This window comes from Triplophysa rosa, linkage group LG23 (genome assembly GCF_024868665.1).
Source record: "Triplophysa rosa linkage group LG23, Trosa_1v2, whole genome shotgun sequence".
NCBI lineage: Eukaryota > Metazoa > Chordata > Actinopteri > Cypriniformes > Nemacheilidae > Triplophysa > Triplophysa rosa.
Window position 1 is genome coordinate 3,709,687 of NC_079912.1, and position 16,560 is coordinate 3,726,246.

General features: G+C 45.4%; 1 protein-coding gene across 1 annotated transcript in view; it reads right to left on the minus strand.

Moving 5' to 3' along the window:
* Positions 1–546: 546 nt before the first annotated feature.
* Positions 547–16,560, minus strand: part of tfap2a (transcription factor AP-2 alpha) — a 37,849-nt gene continuing 21,835 nt past the window's right edge. Inside the window, exon 7 of the mRNA XM_057322872.1 lies at positions 547–2,558. Within this exon, the coding sequence (XP_057178855.1) occupies positions 2,441–2,558 (118 nt within the window). The 3' untranslated portion in view covers positions 547–2,440. The remainder of the gene's footprint in view (positions 2,559–16,560) is intronic.

The window sequence follows — 16,560 nt, forward strand, 5'->3', positions numbered from 1 at the left end:
TTAAGTATGTAAAAATGTATAGTAATAGCCAAACCATCAAATCATGATTTTAAAATCGTAAAAACCCCGAGGGCTGAAAAGAAAGTGATGGTGAAAATAAGTACTCAATTTTTTTAAACCTACCTCAGAATTAAATTCCCATTAAATGTAATAGTCATGAATGGGATGTACTGTACATACAGTATATGCTGAAATAGTTTTCATTATACATCTGTCCAATCGCTTCCTGTTAATGATATAGTAGTAAGTAGTAAGTCATGGAGACACAGATAGCACAATTTTCTGAAAATAAGAAAGTAAAAAAGCAGAGGGTTGAACAGGCAAACAAAACATCTGTTTGTCAAAGAATGATTCCAGTTCTTCACAATAGACCAAACTTCTGTAACTGAAAGTGAGCTCTGTTTCCAGCTCCCTGGTGTTTGATGCATGTTACATTGAAGAATGAGCCATTACAGAAATTTCACAGAAATGAAAATATGTACGCCAATACTTTTGTTCACACATTTCCATTAATTTACGCCAGCCATTTATAACTTGAGAGAGTGCATGTTTTGGACACATATATTCGGTCAAAGCTATGCAGGTACAACAAAGAAGGAAAGGTCATAACACTCTTTACACACAAAAATGCCATTTCAACACTACATTCACATACAGTATGTTAAACCAGATGAGATCAGATAGACAGAAAGTTGCCACTGTTGTGAGATCAGTTAGTTTAATGATTATTTTGTGCACCTGGATAGCACCTCTCAAAGTAATTGAGGTTTAAATGTACAATTCAGTTAAATTATGTTTTATATGTATAGTGCTTTTACAGTCTAGATTGTTGAAAAGTAGTTTGTATGTACACACCAGTCAAGTCCTAAAACATTAATGTCACACATCTTGTCATTCTCACACATTTCAAACAATTCAGACAAAACACACACAGGCCTTAACATTGATATAATCATGTTTTGGATTCCTTTACAATCCATGAAAAACTTACATGCTGACTGTACGGAATCATAATTGTTCACTTCTTCCAAATTAATCACATGCAGCATATTTATATGGTGATTCACAATAACAAGCCAGAACACATACATCAAATACTCTTTCGCCCCACCCCCATCTGTTTCTCTCAAGGCCTGAAAGAGTCCAGTTTTGTCCTCTGCCGTATGACTTGTTATTTTTATCAGAAGCCACTTTTCAGGCCCGAACCAGCTTGTTCTGTTTCCTGCGCATCATCTTTGACTTTTATCACTCTTCTATAGTTTTGTCATTGAATGTTTATATTCATCGCTAGCAAGGAATTGTGTGTTCCGCTGGTTTGTTTCTCCCTCAGTGCTTTGCAACTTGTAGATTGTTATAATTGTTAACATACAGGATAGGATTGCACTGCCCGTTCAACTATGGATGATCGAAATAGCTGTAGATGATGCCTCCTTAAGATAATGTTTAGCAAAATACACCTTTATCATAAAAGAAACAATAAATCAGTCAGCTGAAAATGTTTCTGGGGATTATCATAAATAAGAGAAGAGCTGCACGCTTGAATTGGAGGGAAAAGTCTTCTGAAGTTTCTGCCTGTGGAGGTGAGATTTGTTTGTGCGTGCGGGAGGCAGCTCAATCCAAGGAAGAGGTCGAGACGTGTCAGCAGAGGTGAACCAAAACAAAAGGAAAATTGTTTCCAATGGTTTTCCTACAAATAGTGTGTAAGCATCCAAATCAATGATCTCAAAAACTCTTTTTCTATCTACGCAGATAAACATATAATCCAATATAAACTAGCTATAAATGTAATTTAAATGTGGTCGATTCTGACAGAATGATTCAATTAGTCACTGAATTGTCTGAACTTATCTCAAACTTCATTGCTATTTAAAGTTCAAACTGTAAACACACTTGTCTATGTAAAACAATGAACTCTTGGTAAGTTGAAGACCACCGTCAATGACTGTGCTTTTTCTGTTATGGCCATCACTGTTGTGGTCCATCACGACTGCTGCAATGAAAAGTGTGGGAAAGAAACATGTGGATGCCCTGGTCCCCTCATAAAGAGCCACAAGTACCTCTTTGTCCCAGTACAGCATCAGTATTGTGTCAGCAGAAGTTTTCATGGACGCCCTCCCGGGGTGTAGAGCCGTAAGAAGGAGTCATTTAGACTCCAGGGTCCACCCAGGTCCCTGTAGTGTCCAGATCCAGTGAATTAGTCACCACTGCTAACTCATTGTGTCCTCAATGTAGCACGACAGAGGGGCTGGCCCGAGAGAAGAAGAGCCTGGCTGATGGGAAGGGTTAGGGTAGGGCCTGTAAGCGGGGTTAACTCCATGCATATGTCACCTTTTCTCCACACAATAAGACTGTGAAGAGGCAGCACCATCAGGTGGTCTAATTTAGCCCAGTGTGGGGGATTTAAGTAGATACTGACCTGATTGAGTGCTCTCATTAAGGTCTAAACCCAGTTGAAGTAAGGAGAGTCCACCTCAACATCCCCAGATAGACCTCGGTGTTTCAGATCCTGTTTGGGCTCTTTTCTGCATGCTTTCCTCCTCTTCACCTCCCTACAGCTCCTGAGGGCATCCAAGGAGTGTTTCTCAATATTTCATTGATACAGGTAGCTACAAACAGTGATGGCAAAATAGGAGAGACACTCTGACCATGAGCAGTTGACAACATGACATGACAGACTGAGGTTCACGACGACTAGCGATTCTTATTCCGTTGTGCATGTAAATTATCTAGTATTATCAATTGGACTGCACTGAAAAAACTCTGCACTGCAAATGTTTAGAGTAGTCAACAGTAAATATTCAAGATTTACATGTTAATCTTTGGGTCCCTTTCAAATAAAACAAATCTCTAGGCTCTAGGGTTAAACATGTATGGAGATGTAACTAGAAAGTGTTCACCAACTTTAAATTTATCAAACTCAACCAGAACCAAATGTACAGCAATGTTTTGATAAAGTGAGCGGCATTTATCATTAGTTTCCTGTTTATTGCTGTGAATCTGCTTTAACACAATCTATATTGTATAAAGTACTACGTAAAGTAAATGAAGTTGACTGGACATATAAAGCAAGACTATGAGCACTGCAAAGGGATGTGGTGATCACAATAACACTCTTTAAAATTAAGATGCTTCACGGTGCCATAGAAAAACGTTTTTTTTTTTGTCTAAATGGTTCCATAAATAATCTTTAACATCCGAAGAACCTTTCTGTTTCACAAAGATTTTTTTGTGGTAAAAAAGGTTCTTTAGTTTATAAAAAGATAAGAAAGTGATGGTTCTTTAATGAACCTTTGACAGAATGGTTCTTTGTGGAACCAAAAATGGTTCTTCTATGGCATTGCCATAAAGAACCTTTTAAGCACCTTTATTTTTAAGAGTGAAGTTGATCCCACTGTAGATTGCGGTTACCATTGTTTCCCATGTTTTTTTTTTGTTGTTGTTTTTTTTCGCTATCAGTAAAGTCTTTTCCTGGAATAATATGTCTATTAAAAAATTAAATGTCAGTGTTAAAGAAATGCGTAGGGCAGGAATTAATGGTTTGGCTAATTATTGTGTTTCTTTGAAGCTTCCAGAATGAAGAAAAGCTGATGGACCAGGTGCATGCCCCATCCAGGTCGTAATACGTAACTCATTTAAAAATGGATTGCAGCTTAAGAGACAGCGAGAGATCTAGAGAAAAGAAGTAATACTCAGAATAGAGGGGGAGAGCCGAAACAGAAGAGTGTGCCCTGACTCGCTGGAGCTCCATGAATTGACATCTGGCTCATAATTGTTGTGAGGTCAGACAGTGACAAGGCCATGATGAATGAAGAACTAATCTGCTCACTTCCTCTGGTCAAGTGATCAGACAACGGGAGTCAGGAACCAGCTCTGCTCTATTTGTACCCAAAATATCAGAGATCCATCAAAGCACATTACTCTTTATATAGGTCTGAATCAAATCCATCTCTGTGTTATGTGCTTCTAAAGAAAAGGTTAATGTGCCATCATAATGTGAACATAAGATCTCTTTTAAAAGCGTGCTGAACTCGAGGTGAACTCTGTAACACCAGCCTCGGTCGTCTCTTCATCATGTTGTGCCAGGTAGATGCTGAGGGAATTAAATTAATACGATTAACCGTTGCCTTACCAAGAGCTTGCTGAGCTGGAAAGGCTGTGGTGAAGGCCAAGTCATGATGTCGGTGACTCCTCCTTAAATATGGTATAAATGTTTTGATGATGGTTCAGTACATCTAAGCCAAGATCCGTGACAGAGAACAGGAAACTCACAGTTTATTTCACCCCAAACCCCAAGAATAAGGATGTACCAATGGAAAGAAAACTCATGGATAACCAAAGCAGCCATTTAATATCTTACTGAATGAGCTTGCCAAACTCTTTCTTCCATTCATACACAGAGTATCCTGTTTACTTTCTCCATCTCTTCCTCCCTTCCAAATGATCATAGACAAACTGCTTCAGGCTTGTAATGTGCAGCTCGCACTCCTCTGGTTTCTCTGTAAGAATCTCTCATGTTTGCCTCCTTGTGTCTCCTCTATATAATCCATTCATCTATTACTGTCAACTGGCCAAATAAGTCACCAATGATAGGCACCCTGCTAGCCCTCATCATTTTACCCTAGTGCAGGACACAGACAAAGCATAAAGGCTTGTATGAGGGGGAGCCTCACCCCTCTATTCATGATGGTGACGCCCAGCTGCTTAGCTACATCCTGCAGACTGTGGTCCATTGTTGTTGCTTTAGTCGAATCTTCACCCAATAGTCTCCCCCAGATGATCTATAGCTGGGCGGCAGTGCCGACCCAGACCGGCTCCATGGATCTCGCTGGGTGTCTCACTCCTGGGGTAGACGAGTAGCCTGTCAGTCGCTGTCTTCTACCATCGTACATTTCATCTACCATCCAGAGGGTCTCTATTCCAAAACCAAAAATGGTTTTTACCTATTGATATAGTTTAGCAATTTAGCAATGAGTCAAGTCAACTTGTCATTTTCAGCTAGAGTTAGAGTCGTCATTAAGACACACAAAACAAAAGATGTGTCCAGTTAGCCTGAACAGTCATAAAGGGTATATTAACACTTTATGTACCTCACTGGTTCATTGTTAATGGCAAATGACATTTACTGTGTGATGCAGTTCAGGCCATTCGGAGTACTTTATGGTTGATCTATCATGTCAAGTGGTCAATAAAAAATCCTTGGTAATATCATGAGATTCAACACATAGACCCAAAGGCTAGGTAGAAATCTCTTCACTGTTGTCAACAACAGAATGAATAGTTTCTTTTAAAAACGTCAAACCCAATTGCTATTCAGTGTGTTGATATACATATACTCAAAAACTCTTACATTTACACACGATTATATAAGTCAGTGGTTCTCAAACTGTGGTAAGTGTACCACTAGTGGTACTTGAAGAGACCCATAGTGATACGTGACACGACAGGAAATTAAAAACTCTATATAGTCATTTTGTGTTTTAAATACAATTTAAAATGTTATACATGATTGATAAATACAGAAAACATCTCATATAGCCTATGTGCAATTTTTATGTAGTTGTATGAATTATTGTTTATTTATCATTGGTCGGTGTAACTCAGACGCGTGACGGGCAGCTCAAACACAGAGCGGCATCGGACAGACGCTGTTATTGCTAATGCTGTAAAGTGCTAATTCAACGCGTCTTCATCTACTCGAGGTTAAATCAATGAAACCCGCCTTGCGATTTAGATTCGAGGCGCCGCTTTGACGAGCCGCTGCAGTAAAGACTTAATTAAAACCTAGATATCTGTGTGTTATATAAAGCTGTTCTCTGCGTGTTTATGCATACATTTATATACCATTCACTAGACAGAATTCCGTTGTGCTATGTACAATGATAATAAAGTAAATTGAAATTGAAATTGGAAATATATGTTACATTTTCTTTGTTAAATTTTTGTCTTAATATAGCTTTGTAGTCTTTCTGCAAGTCCCCACAAAGTTAATAAATCCCAAACAAGAGTCATTTACAGAGCCCTGTTTGTAATCATGAGGCAAGTAAAGGGTCACAGCTCTACTATTAATTTGAGTGTTTATTCCTGTGATTTTCTATGATTTTCCTGTGGTCATTAGGTGGTACTTGGAACAACTAATTTTATTAAAGGTGGTACTTGATCTGAAAAGTTTGAGAACCACTGATAAGTGATATAAGTATCATGCCTATTTGAACTGAAGGAATGCGCACAACATGCGCTTTTCTAAAAAAAAGTTGAGTTTAATGAAGGTATTTGCATTATAATTTGAGCTTTATAAATCATTTTAACTCAACATTCAGTCATCCTATACCCATTTTACTCATGACTTTTTCCTGATGAACAAAATGTCGAAGCTCTTCTTCGTAGAGCAGTTGCAAGTTTTGTTTTCTTTACTTAATTAATATTAGGTCTGGATTTTTACAAAGACCTTGTCTCACTTTAAACAAAAACGAGACCACCAGATTATCCCTTAAAGATATTCATTGAACTGTTACATAGTTACATAGTTTTTTCTTTGGTTAAATCTTACTCTCAGTTACTGTTTTCTAGTTATTGTTTGTACTCTTTACTGTTGTCCTTAGCAAAAACGTGCCAACGATGACAATAATGACAATAGTGATAAGCTTTATCAGAGCCTTTTAGTGCTTGAAAGATTTGTGTTGTGTGGACTGTGACATACAAGAAAAGGGGAAAGAGGAAGCAAATGGCATCTCTTTAAAAAGCGTGACGCTTGATTGAAGTGTAAGGTTTGGGTTAATTGCAGCCAGAGCTTCAGCCAACGAACAGATGTCACACTTGTGCATCAATAAATGCTTATAAGTTACTTATTTAGTGCTGGCTGCCATGAAGGGAAATGACATGACTTTAAGTACAAGTGCCTTGGGGCGATTCCCCCTCTTTGTCTTGTCATCTCATATCTTCGGATCTACTCGCTGCCTGAGAATAAACAGCCCTAGACAACAGGGCATACTGCAAAATACAAATTACATACGGCCCTAATACAAATGTTCATGCTTTACAGCCATGTTTTTTTTCTGCCTCACATCAAAAACATTCCTGCATGCCAGTTTTCTCCTTCTGGAGCAGAATGCAATATTATGCATACCTTTTCGTTTTAATCACACATGCACACAACATTTTACTCAGTGGGAATTATTTTTTTGTTTTGTTTTGTTTTACACCGTTTTCCTGGGGCTGCTGCTGTAAGAAAGATTTTCCGGCAGAAGTAACACTGCATCGTTAAATGGTTATTCTGGGAGTAGTAAATTGTTTTGAGATGTATTTGTCGAAAATATTATATTGTTTGCTTCATGCAGGAGCCTATTAAAAATCATTATGAAACTGATGAACTACACAAGGCTGCTTTTGGCTGCACAAACCGGCAAAGTTTATTTTGTGTCTTAAAGAAAAGCGTTACACGCAGAGACCTAAAGTTAGGACTGTACCGTTTTGTGCCGTTTTCAATGCTTAAAATATGTGCAGCTAATATAAATATAAGCGGAGAGCTTGTTTCAAGCAAATAGATAACAAACATTTAACACCAATTAGACTAAATGTGACCATAGATCAATGTGTTTAAAGAGATGTATTCATATTGTCACGATCTGGCAGAGTGGAAGAACCCAAATGCAGGCAGACAGTAAGGGGTTAACAAGAATATTTATTTTACACAAAACACGCAAAACAAAAACCCACAGTGGGGAACAAAACACGATAATAAACGGAGGAACAAAACAGGCACATAAACTCACTAACCTAAAATACAAAGACTAAGGACCACACTGGAAAGACTACAATAAACTAACAGACACTAAACTCACGGAACAGGAACACACAGCACTAGGCACGGAATCAAGACAACAGGCAAGAATACAATACACAGTACAATCCACGAGCACAAGACAAAGAAACAAGAGGGTATTTAAAGGGAAGACAAAAGAGGGATAAAGACACGGGGCAGGTGTGGGTAATCAAACACTTAGGGAAAGATAACGAGGAAACAAGAGGAATGGGGCCAATGACAAGACACTGGAGAGAACGTATATTATTGTCAAACGGACAATAATATGTTTCTCTCCACACATAACCAAAGACCTTGTCATGGCTCTGCTACAGGACCAAGAAAAACATGACTAAGGAAGCAGAGCCATGACACATATACTGTATGGTCTTCAACAAAAACATGAGACATTAACAATTATTTACAAAGATCTATTTAATGGATTTTACCCTCAATTTTTGCACTTATTTTTTTATTAGCAAAATGTATGTAGAATGTGTAAAAATTAAAAAACATGAGCACATGAGCTTGTGTATGATTTTATAAGATGTAATGTTTACCTGTCAGTAAACAAGCTTTATGGTGAGGCAAGCTCCATAAAACTATAAAGTAGCCTAATATCGGCTGTCAAATTTCAAAATGAGTCATCCTATTCTTTTACAAAGTATAGTGGTCAGTATGCGTATGTCGTTTATACGTGGTATCAGTGTGCAAGTTGACATTTAGCTATAAATGAATTAAACACGCAGAGAAGCATTTGTTTACACTGAACCAACATAACAATACAAATAAAATGAAATATATTTATGTTTAAAAAGTATATATTGTTACTTCATCTGAACTGTTTTTATATTAAGTTTTCAGGTCTAACTCTCTTTATAGCACTGTTATTGCCTTATTACTATACCTTATTACTATAAATGGCCAATTACAGAAAGTAAATATTACTCATTTGTATAAAAAAAACAGTTTGTTTCTTCTTTAGATAGAATGCAGTCTCGCTTGTCAGGTGAGACATGTGAATTATTCCTTGAAGACAAACTGTCCGTTTGTGTGACACTTTCCCTCATTGTTATGATATCTGCTCTCACACTTTTCCTTTCTCTCCATCTCTGTCTCTGACTCACAAACACATGAACTGTATTCAAGCTGCTATTGAATTGTGGTAGATCTGGTTAATCAACTTACAGTATGTTTGCAATTTGAAGAACATGCTGGTCAGCAGCACTGACAGTGTCACAGAAAACACATGACAGTATTTACCCCAAGAACCCTTGAAAGGTGACTCGTGTTTGTTGTGGATAAATACAGACACAATGTTACTTCACCCATTCATAATCCATGAAAGGAGCACGTGTGAACTTAAAACGAAAGCATCAGGAATTTCTTTGCCAGTGTACTGTACATGGAGTACCATCATTCAGTTGCTAAACTTCTGGGTGTATTATTTCAGTTTCAGGGTGCTGTAAATATGACATTTCTGCATTTCTATATGTTTGGGTTTTGTATTTTGACATGTCTTTGAGCTTGATTGCATGTTCATGTGCGTAGACAACAACTGTATTCCTCCTTGTTTGTTTATTTTCTTAAAAACATACACATAGCACTCAAATACATACACACACAGCCACAACACACAGTGTGTCAGTGCCATTTGGTAAACTGACATTGATTATGCTTCATTTTGGAGCTCATGAGGAAATGTTTAGCAGAAGGCTGTGGGTGGAGAAACCAAGTAAATATAGAGGATCACTCACACCTTCACAGTCTACCGCAGCACAGCTGAGATCGGTCTGTTTCGGCAAACATGCAGCACAGCACAAAAGCACAGCCATCCTTTCCATGACGTCATTTATCAGGCATGAACACTGTGGACCAGTCATTGTTTTCAGCTTTATTTCTCTCCATCTTGGAGAGATCTCTCTCTCTCTGTTTGCATCACACCCTACCTCTCTCTGCTATATTTGTGTGCTTGCGTGCGTGTGTGTGTAGTAGAATTGAGCCAAAGATTTGCATGTGCATTTCATTTTTTGCCCCTTTGTTTAAGTGATGAATAAACACTTTAGTGCTTCACTGCCCTGCGAGTGTGTGTATGTATTTGTCATGTTTCATCTATATTCACGTGGGCCGACTTATTAAACATAAAGCCATATAATCACAAAAAAAAGGATAATACATTGTAGTAATCATGTTTTAACTTTAAGTAAATTGACATTTGTTGTTTGACATGTCCTCACTAATACAGTAAAACAAACCTGAATATCGGTGTGTAAATTCTCTGCAAAAGTGTTTTCAAAGGGCACACTCTCTTTCTACAGCACTATCCTCCAAAGAAATGTCAGCCAACTTGCATTGCTAAACGGCTTAAAAAGTCTGACCCACTTTCCTTGATATAATTACAGAGTCTGTAACAGAAACAGGTGTGATTTCTCACAACCCGAGCGATGTACTGCATGTCAGAGTGTCACTATGTGCTTGTTAAGGTGTTTTGGGTGTTTGTTTGGCATTAGATAAATGAACCCATCCCCAACTCTTCATGACATACTGAAAGCTTCCAAAATTGCACACCTGTTCAACCCTACTGTACAAAAGGATGTTCAAAGAATGCAGCAAAATGTCAGACAAACAGATGAAGTTAAAGTTTGTCTGAAGGGAGAATGAATATTATTCATTATAAAACATTGCAAGTTTATAATGAATAGGAATCTTTAATGTAATCAAAGTCATTACATTTAATTCAAGTATGACAAGAAGTGACAGTAACTGCATTCGATGCTGCTGCAGCCATTTATTCTTTTCTGGTCTCATTTCTCCCATCTTATTTTTTTACTCCTTTCCTCCTCCTCCATTCCTTTTCCCTTGAAATTGATTTCTTCTTGTTTGTCTTGTTGGTAATAAGATCAGCTGTGGGATTACATTTCAATGGCATAGCACCTTCAACCCCAGGCAAATGATTTGTCCAAACTTAATAATAAAACACTTACAATGTATTGTCAGAGGTAAACAGTAGTTGTAATAAAACGTCGCCTGGGGTACAGACTTCTTTTAACTTGTAAAACCCTATTTGGGTTGGCCTACACACCCACGGTAGCCGCACCGTTGTGATTAAATGAATTGCATTGTGACAGACAAGTAGGCAATCTGTACAGCTGCACAACAAGGGAAACGTCTTGGTTACGGATGTAACCTTGGTTCCCTGATGGAGGGAATGAGACGTTGTGTCGAACCGACAGAATGGGGTTTGTCTTGAGAACCTATCATCTTCTGAGTATTTAGAAAAGGCCAATGAAAATTGGCGAATGAAATTTGCATTCCGGGCTCCTCCCCGGATGTCCGGGTATAAGAGGGAAGCCGGCGTAAGAGGGAAGCCTCATTCATTCACCTTTGGTCTGAGGAGCCTAAAGCATCCTCCCCCGACCGCTGGGGTGGGCGGCCAGTGTTGTGGCATGAGGGACACAACGTCTCGTTCCCTCCATCAGGAACCGAGGTTACATCCGTAACCAAGACGTTCCCTTTCTGTCGGTCTCTCGACGTTGTGTCGAACCGACAGAATGGGGTTCCTATGGAAAACGCCACAGCACTGAGCCGCGTCACAATCTCTGCGGTGCGACGTTGACTGGCCTGGGCGAGTCAGACGAACATGCTAACGCGAAATTATGACCTTCCAGTGGAGAGGAAGGGGGACCCAGAGCTTTCCGCAAAAGTTGGGAAGCCCCCTAACGCCGGCCGTCACGGGCGGAGGCCTAATTCTCTAAATGGCGAGAAGCCACCCGGCACCGTATGGGCCACTGGGTAAGCATTATTCCCCCTGGGAATAATAATACCTACCGTAGGGAGGAATTAGTGGAGACACCACATGGTCTCACCATCAGGGGAGAACTCATGGGAAGAAAGTGCGGACAGGAGTTAACCGCAAGGTGGGAGTCCACCTGGGGAGGTCATGGGTTGCCAAGGTGGGAACCATTCATGAGGATACATCAGACGGAACAGCCCACGGAGGGGGTGTTACCACGTCTGGAGCACTGGTCCGGTTAGAGCTATGTGGGATAACTCAACTGTTCCCCGGCCTAAGGGGCCAGGGCTGCTCTGCCCAGCCTGTCCCCTGGAAGGGTGCTTAGTGATGGATGGAATGCCTGTTCTTTACCCGAGGGGAAAGAAGTGAGGCGGGATCGCCACTGCTCCCCCCGGAGGGGGAAGGGCTTCCGCAGGCGTACGCCCTACCGGCTGCCGGTCCCACACCTTGTCAGGATGCGGGCTCCAGTTCCGCGCGTAGGTATTAGAACCTCACGGAGTTGTTAGGCATAGCCCAACCCGCAGCTCCGCAGATGTCTGCCAGAGAGGCGCCCTGAGCCAGTGCCCATGAGGGGTGTGCCTCACCCCCACGGGCAGGGACGAATAGAGATCGGTATGCCCTAACGAGGGCATCTCCAATCCAGTGCGCCAGCCTCTGTTTGGAGACAGCCCTCCCTTCTGCTGACCCCCGAAACAGACAAAGAGCTGCTCAGAGCTTCTGGGCTCTGCGTGCGGTCCAAGTAGAGGCGCCGTGCGCGTACTGGACACAACACGGATAGGTTGGGTCTTCCTCCCTGGTGGGGAGCGCCTGCAGGTTCACCACCTGGTCTCTCGGGAGAGTGGTGGGAACCTCGGGCATGTAGCCAGGGCGGGCTCTCAAGATAACGTGAGAATCCCGGCCCCGAGTTCTAGGCAATCTGTGGACACGGAGGGTGCTTGTAGATCCCCTACCCTCTTGGAGGTGAGAGCCCTGCGGAAAGCCATCTTTATCAAGACTGAGAAAGAGCGGCAACCCCGAGAGGCTCGAAGGCCACCTAGGTCGCAAGAGGGTACGGGGCGCGGATAAGGTGGTCACCCTCTCGCGCCCCTTAGGAACCTAATGACCAGGTCGTGCTGTCCCAGAGGCTACCCAGCACTTGGGTCATGATGAGCGGCCGTAGCGGCTACATACATTCCCAGTGTGGAGGGGGAGAGGTTACTCCCCCGTCTCTCTTGAGGACGGGACAGCTCGTACCCGACCGAGCAACTCCGCGGGTCTTCTCACCGAGAAGAGCACCAGGACGAGAAGAGGCGCCACCTATGGGCGTATAGCCGCACAGTGGCCGAAGCCCTAGCCTGAGTGACGTCCCAACCGCCGGGGGGGGGTCACTCAGGATCTCCTCGTCCCATCCAGACATGGAGCCAGGTTTTGCCTGGGATGCCGTAACGTGCCCCTTCCCCTGGGGAACCAGGGGGAGCGGCTAGGGGGGAGTTGTTGTCAGAGCCTCAGCTCCGAGAACCCAGTCCTGGTTAGGCCAAAGGGGCATAACTAGTACCACTTGATGCTCCTCTTCCCTGGCCTTGCACAGGACCTGTGCAATGAAGCTCACTGGGGGGAAGCGTACTTCCACTTGTCCCGCGGCCAGCTGTGCGCAAGGGCATCCGTGCCGAGGGAGCCTCGGACAGGGAGTACCAAAGCGGACAATGGGTGGAGTCCGGGGAGGCAACAGGACCACCTGTGCCTGGCCGAACTGCCCCAAATGAGCCAGCTGCGCGGGGAAAGTAGCCACTCCGCGAGGCGTCGACTGACGAGAGAGCGCATCGGCTGTCTGGTTCAGGACACCTGGGATGTTTGTGGCTCGCAGGGAGCTGATCACCTGCTGACTCCAGAGTAGGAGGCGTCGGGCGAGTCATGTTAGCTGCTGTGAGTGCCACAGCAGCTGTGCTGTCCGACCGGACCAGCACGTGCTTCCCTGCATGAGAGGTAGTAGCCTCCTCAATGCAAGTAGCACAACCAACAACTCTAGGCAGTTGAAATGCCAACGCAGACGGGGGCCCGTCCACCGCCCCGACACTGCTTGCCCGTTGCACACGGCACCCCAACCTTGCACCAGGGGGTTAGGGTGTGTCGGCAGAAAAGCGTGTGACCATACGCCTGCTGCCGGTGTGCCACGCTCTCCAAGGAACTTGACTCTGCAACCAGTGTTGGAGCGGTCGTATGTACATCGACCTGAGGGGGAACCACCCCCGCCGAGGATGCCATGTATCCCAGGAGCCTCTTGTTACAGGAGGACCGCTGACTGTCTGATCTTCAGGCAGTTCAACACTGATCGGGCGCGCTAGACAGTCGCGCTGCCTCTGGGAGGCCGCGAGGGTGCGGGCTTCCTCGTCGCGGGTCTCGCGCCCCCCACCGGGGGGTGAGCGGGGCCGCTCGTGAGGACAGAGTCGAGTTCCATACAGAGAAAGAGGATGCTCTGCACCGGGGAGAGCTTGCTCTTTTCTCAGTTGACCTGTAGCCCCACCGATCTAGGTGCCGGAGCACCAGGTCCTTGTGTGTACACAACCGATCTCAAGAGTGTGCCAAACTTGAGCCAGTCGTCGAGATAGTTTAGTACCCGCACACCTCCTTCCCTAAGGGGAAGGAGGGCGGCTTCCACGACCTTCGTAAAGACTCGTGGAGACAGGGACAGACCGAAGGGGAGGACCCTGTACTGATATGCCCGTCCCTCGAACACGAACCGTCGGAACGGCCGATGTCGAGGGAGGATCGAGACATGAAGTACGCGTCCTTCAGGTCGATTGCCATGAACCAGTCCTGACACCTGACGGACGTCAGGATGCGCTTCTGCGTGATCAACCTGAAAGGCAGCTACTGTGTAGGTGCCTGTTCAGAACACACAGACCCAAGATAGGGCGCAACCCCCCGCCTTTCTTGGGGACAATGAAGTACAGGCTGTAAAACCCGCTGGTGATCTCGGCTGGTGAGACGGGCCTGGGAAGCCAGACAGGCTCCCAGAATGAGACAGAGACTAAGGTACGATCTTTTTCATCGTTTCGATGGCTAGCAGTACGGATTCCTTGCCGGGGGAGGTCCCCCAGGGAGGAGATCGGCTCTGCTGTTTTTCCTGCCTGTCGACTGCGCAGCTCAACGCACTGTCTGACTGTCCCCGGAGGGGGCCAGCAGATGGACAGACGGGGCAGGATCCGTCCCTATCCGACTTCCCAGCGATGTGGCTGGGGTCGGGCCCAATGGTAGCCTCGATCCCCCTGAGGTCTTCCTATGACAGCCGCTTCGCCGCGGCTGCTGATGGGGCGATGGTCTCCTCTTCGCTGCTCCTCCAGGGGGGCCGTTCCAGAGCTGAAGGGCGTCGAAGAGGACCAGGGCTGCTGGGAAGCAGACAGTGCACAGGACTCGACGGCCGAGGCAGCCGAGTTGCGGCACGGAGGACTGCTTCTTACTGTCGAGAACCCTCCGGGGAGGCCGCGTGCGGGTCTCGCGCCCCCCCCGATGGGCGGGGGGTGAGCGGGGCCGCTGCGGCTCGACAGTAACACCAACCAGCCCCCCTTGCGAGACGGGTACGTCGAGAAAGCGGACCTTCTCAGCGTTACTCATCTGCGCAAGGATTGGCCAGAGGAGTTTCTCATGGACCACAAGTGTGGACATCGTCCGACCCAGGGCCCGCGTGGTCACCTTGGTCGCCCGTAGAGCGAGGTCGGTGGCGGCGCGGAGATCCTGCATAAGCGCTGGGTCGGTCTTACCCTCGTGGAGCTCTCTCAACGCCCTGGCCTGGCAGGAGCCATAGCGTGGAGAGAGGAGGCAGCTTGGTCCGCCGCAATGTAAGCTCTCAAAACCTGAGATGCCGAGACACCACATGCTTTGGACGGGAGTCTAGGTCGAGCCCCCCCAGGTGGCCGCCACCTACAGGCACGAGTGCACCGCGGCGGCATACTCCACCTGGGGGACCCGACGTATCCTCCAGCCGTCTCAACCTCGAGGGAAGAGAGGGTGACAGAACTTTGTTTGATGTGAAACGTGCCGGGAAGGGGCGTTCCAGGTCTTACAAAGTTCCTCATGCAATTCCGGTAAACACGACACTGGGGGCGGGCGCGGCTTGGAGCCGCGCTCAAACCCGAGGCGCCATGTAGCCAGCTGCGAGCGCCGGGAGAGGCAGTGCAGGCACTGCAACCCAACACTCACGGCGGCCCGGGAAAGCATGGCCGACATCTCGACATCCGCTTTTTCCTAGGCTCGACCCCCCGAGGGAGGGAGCCCGAAGAATCGTCGGAGTCGGATGGCAGTACGTCACCCCCCGATGCTGCAAGAGAAATCTCATCATCACGCATCGTGTCCGAATACGTGATTGAGGAAAAAGACGGCGGACTGTCTTTTTTGGGGAACGGTCAGACGAGCGAGACGAGGTGTGAACGGTCCGTTAGCCGTGGCTGGCAGATTATCGCTCACAGTAATCCTCATATCACCCTCGCTGCTTGCCATAGCGGACGGCAGGGCCGTAGTCCTGCCGCCACGGAACGGGGAGCAAACGAGGTGGTGGCTGAGTCCCGTGGGAACACAGCCACCTGTGACGCAACGTCTGAATCGTCACCGCCCGCAGTGCGGGCAGGAAGTATCCACAACGTCTGCCCCAGCGTACTGGAAGCACGTCCCCCTCCTCGATGAGTGTGTTGCACCCATGAGAACAGCGTCACAAGCCACGCTGGAGAAATTTGCTCTTTTAGAAAAGGAAATTTGCTCGAACACCTCCGGAACTGCCGAGACGCCCAGGGGAGAGTCACTGCAGGAAGGGATGTCCGCTGTCCACCTCGTAGATTCCAGCAGAAAGAATGATCACCAAGATCTTAGAGAAGCTCAACAGATGCGTAGGCTCTGAAGAACAAAAGGTGAATGAATGAGCACGCCGGCTTCCCTCTTATACCCGGACATCCGGGGAGGAGCCCGGCATGCAAATTTCATTCGCCAATTTTCATTGGCC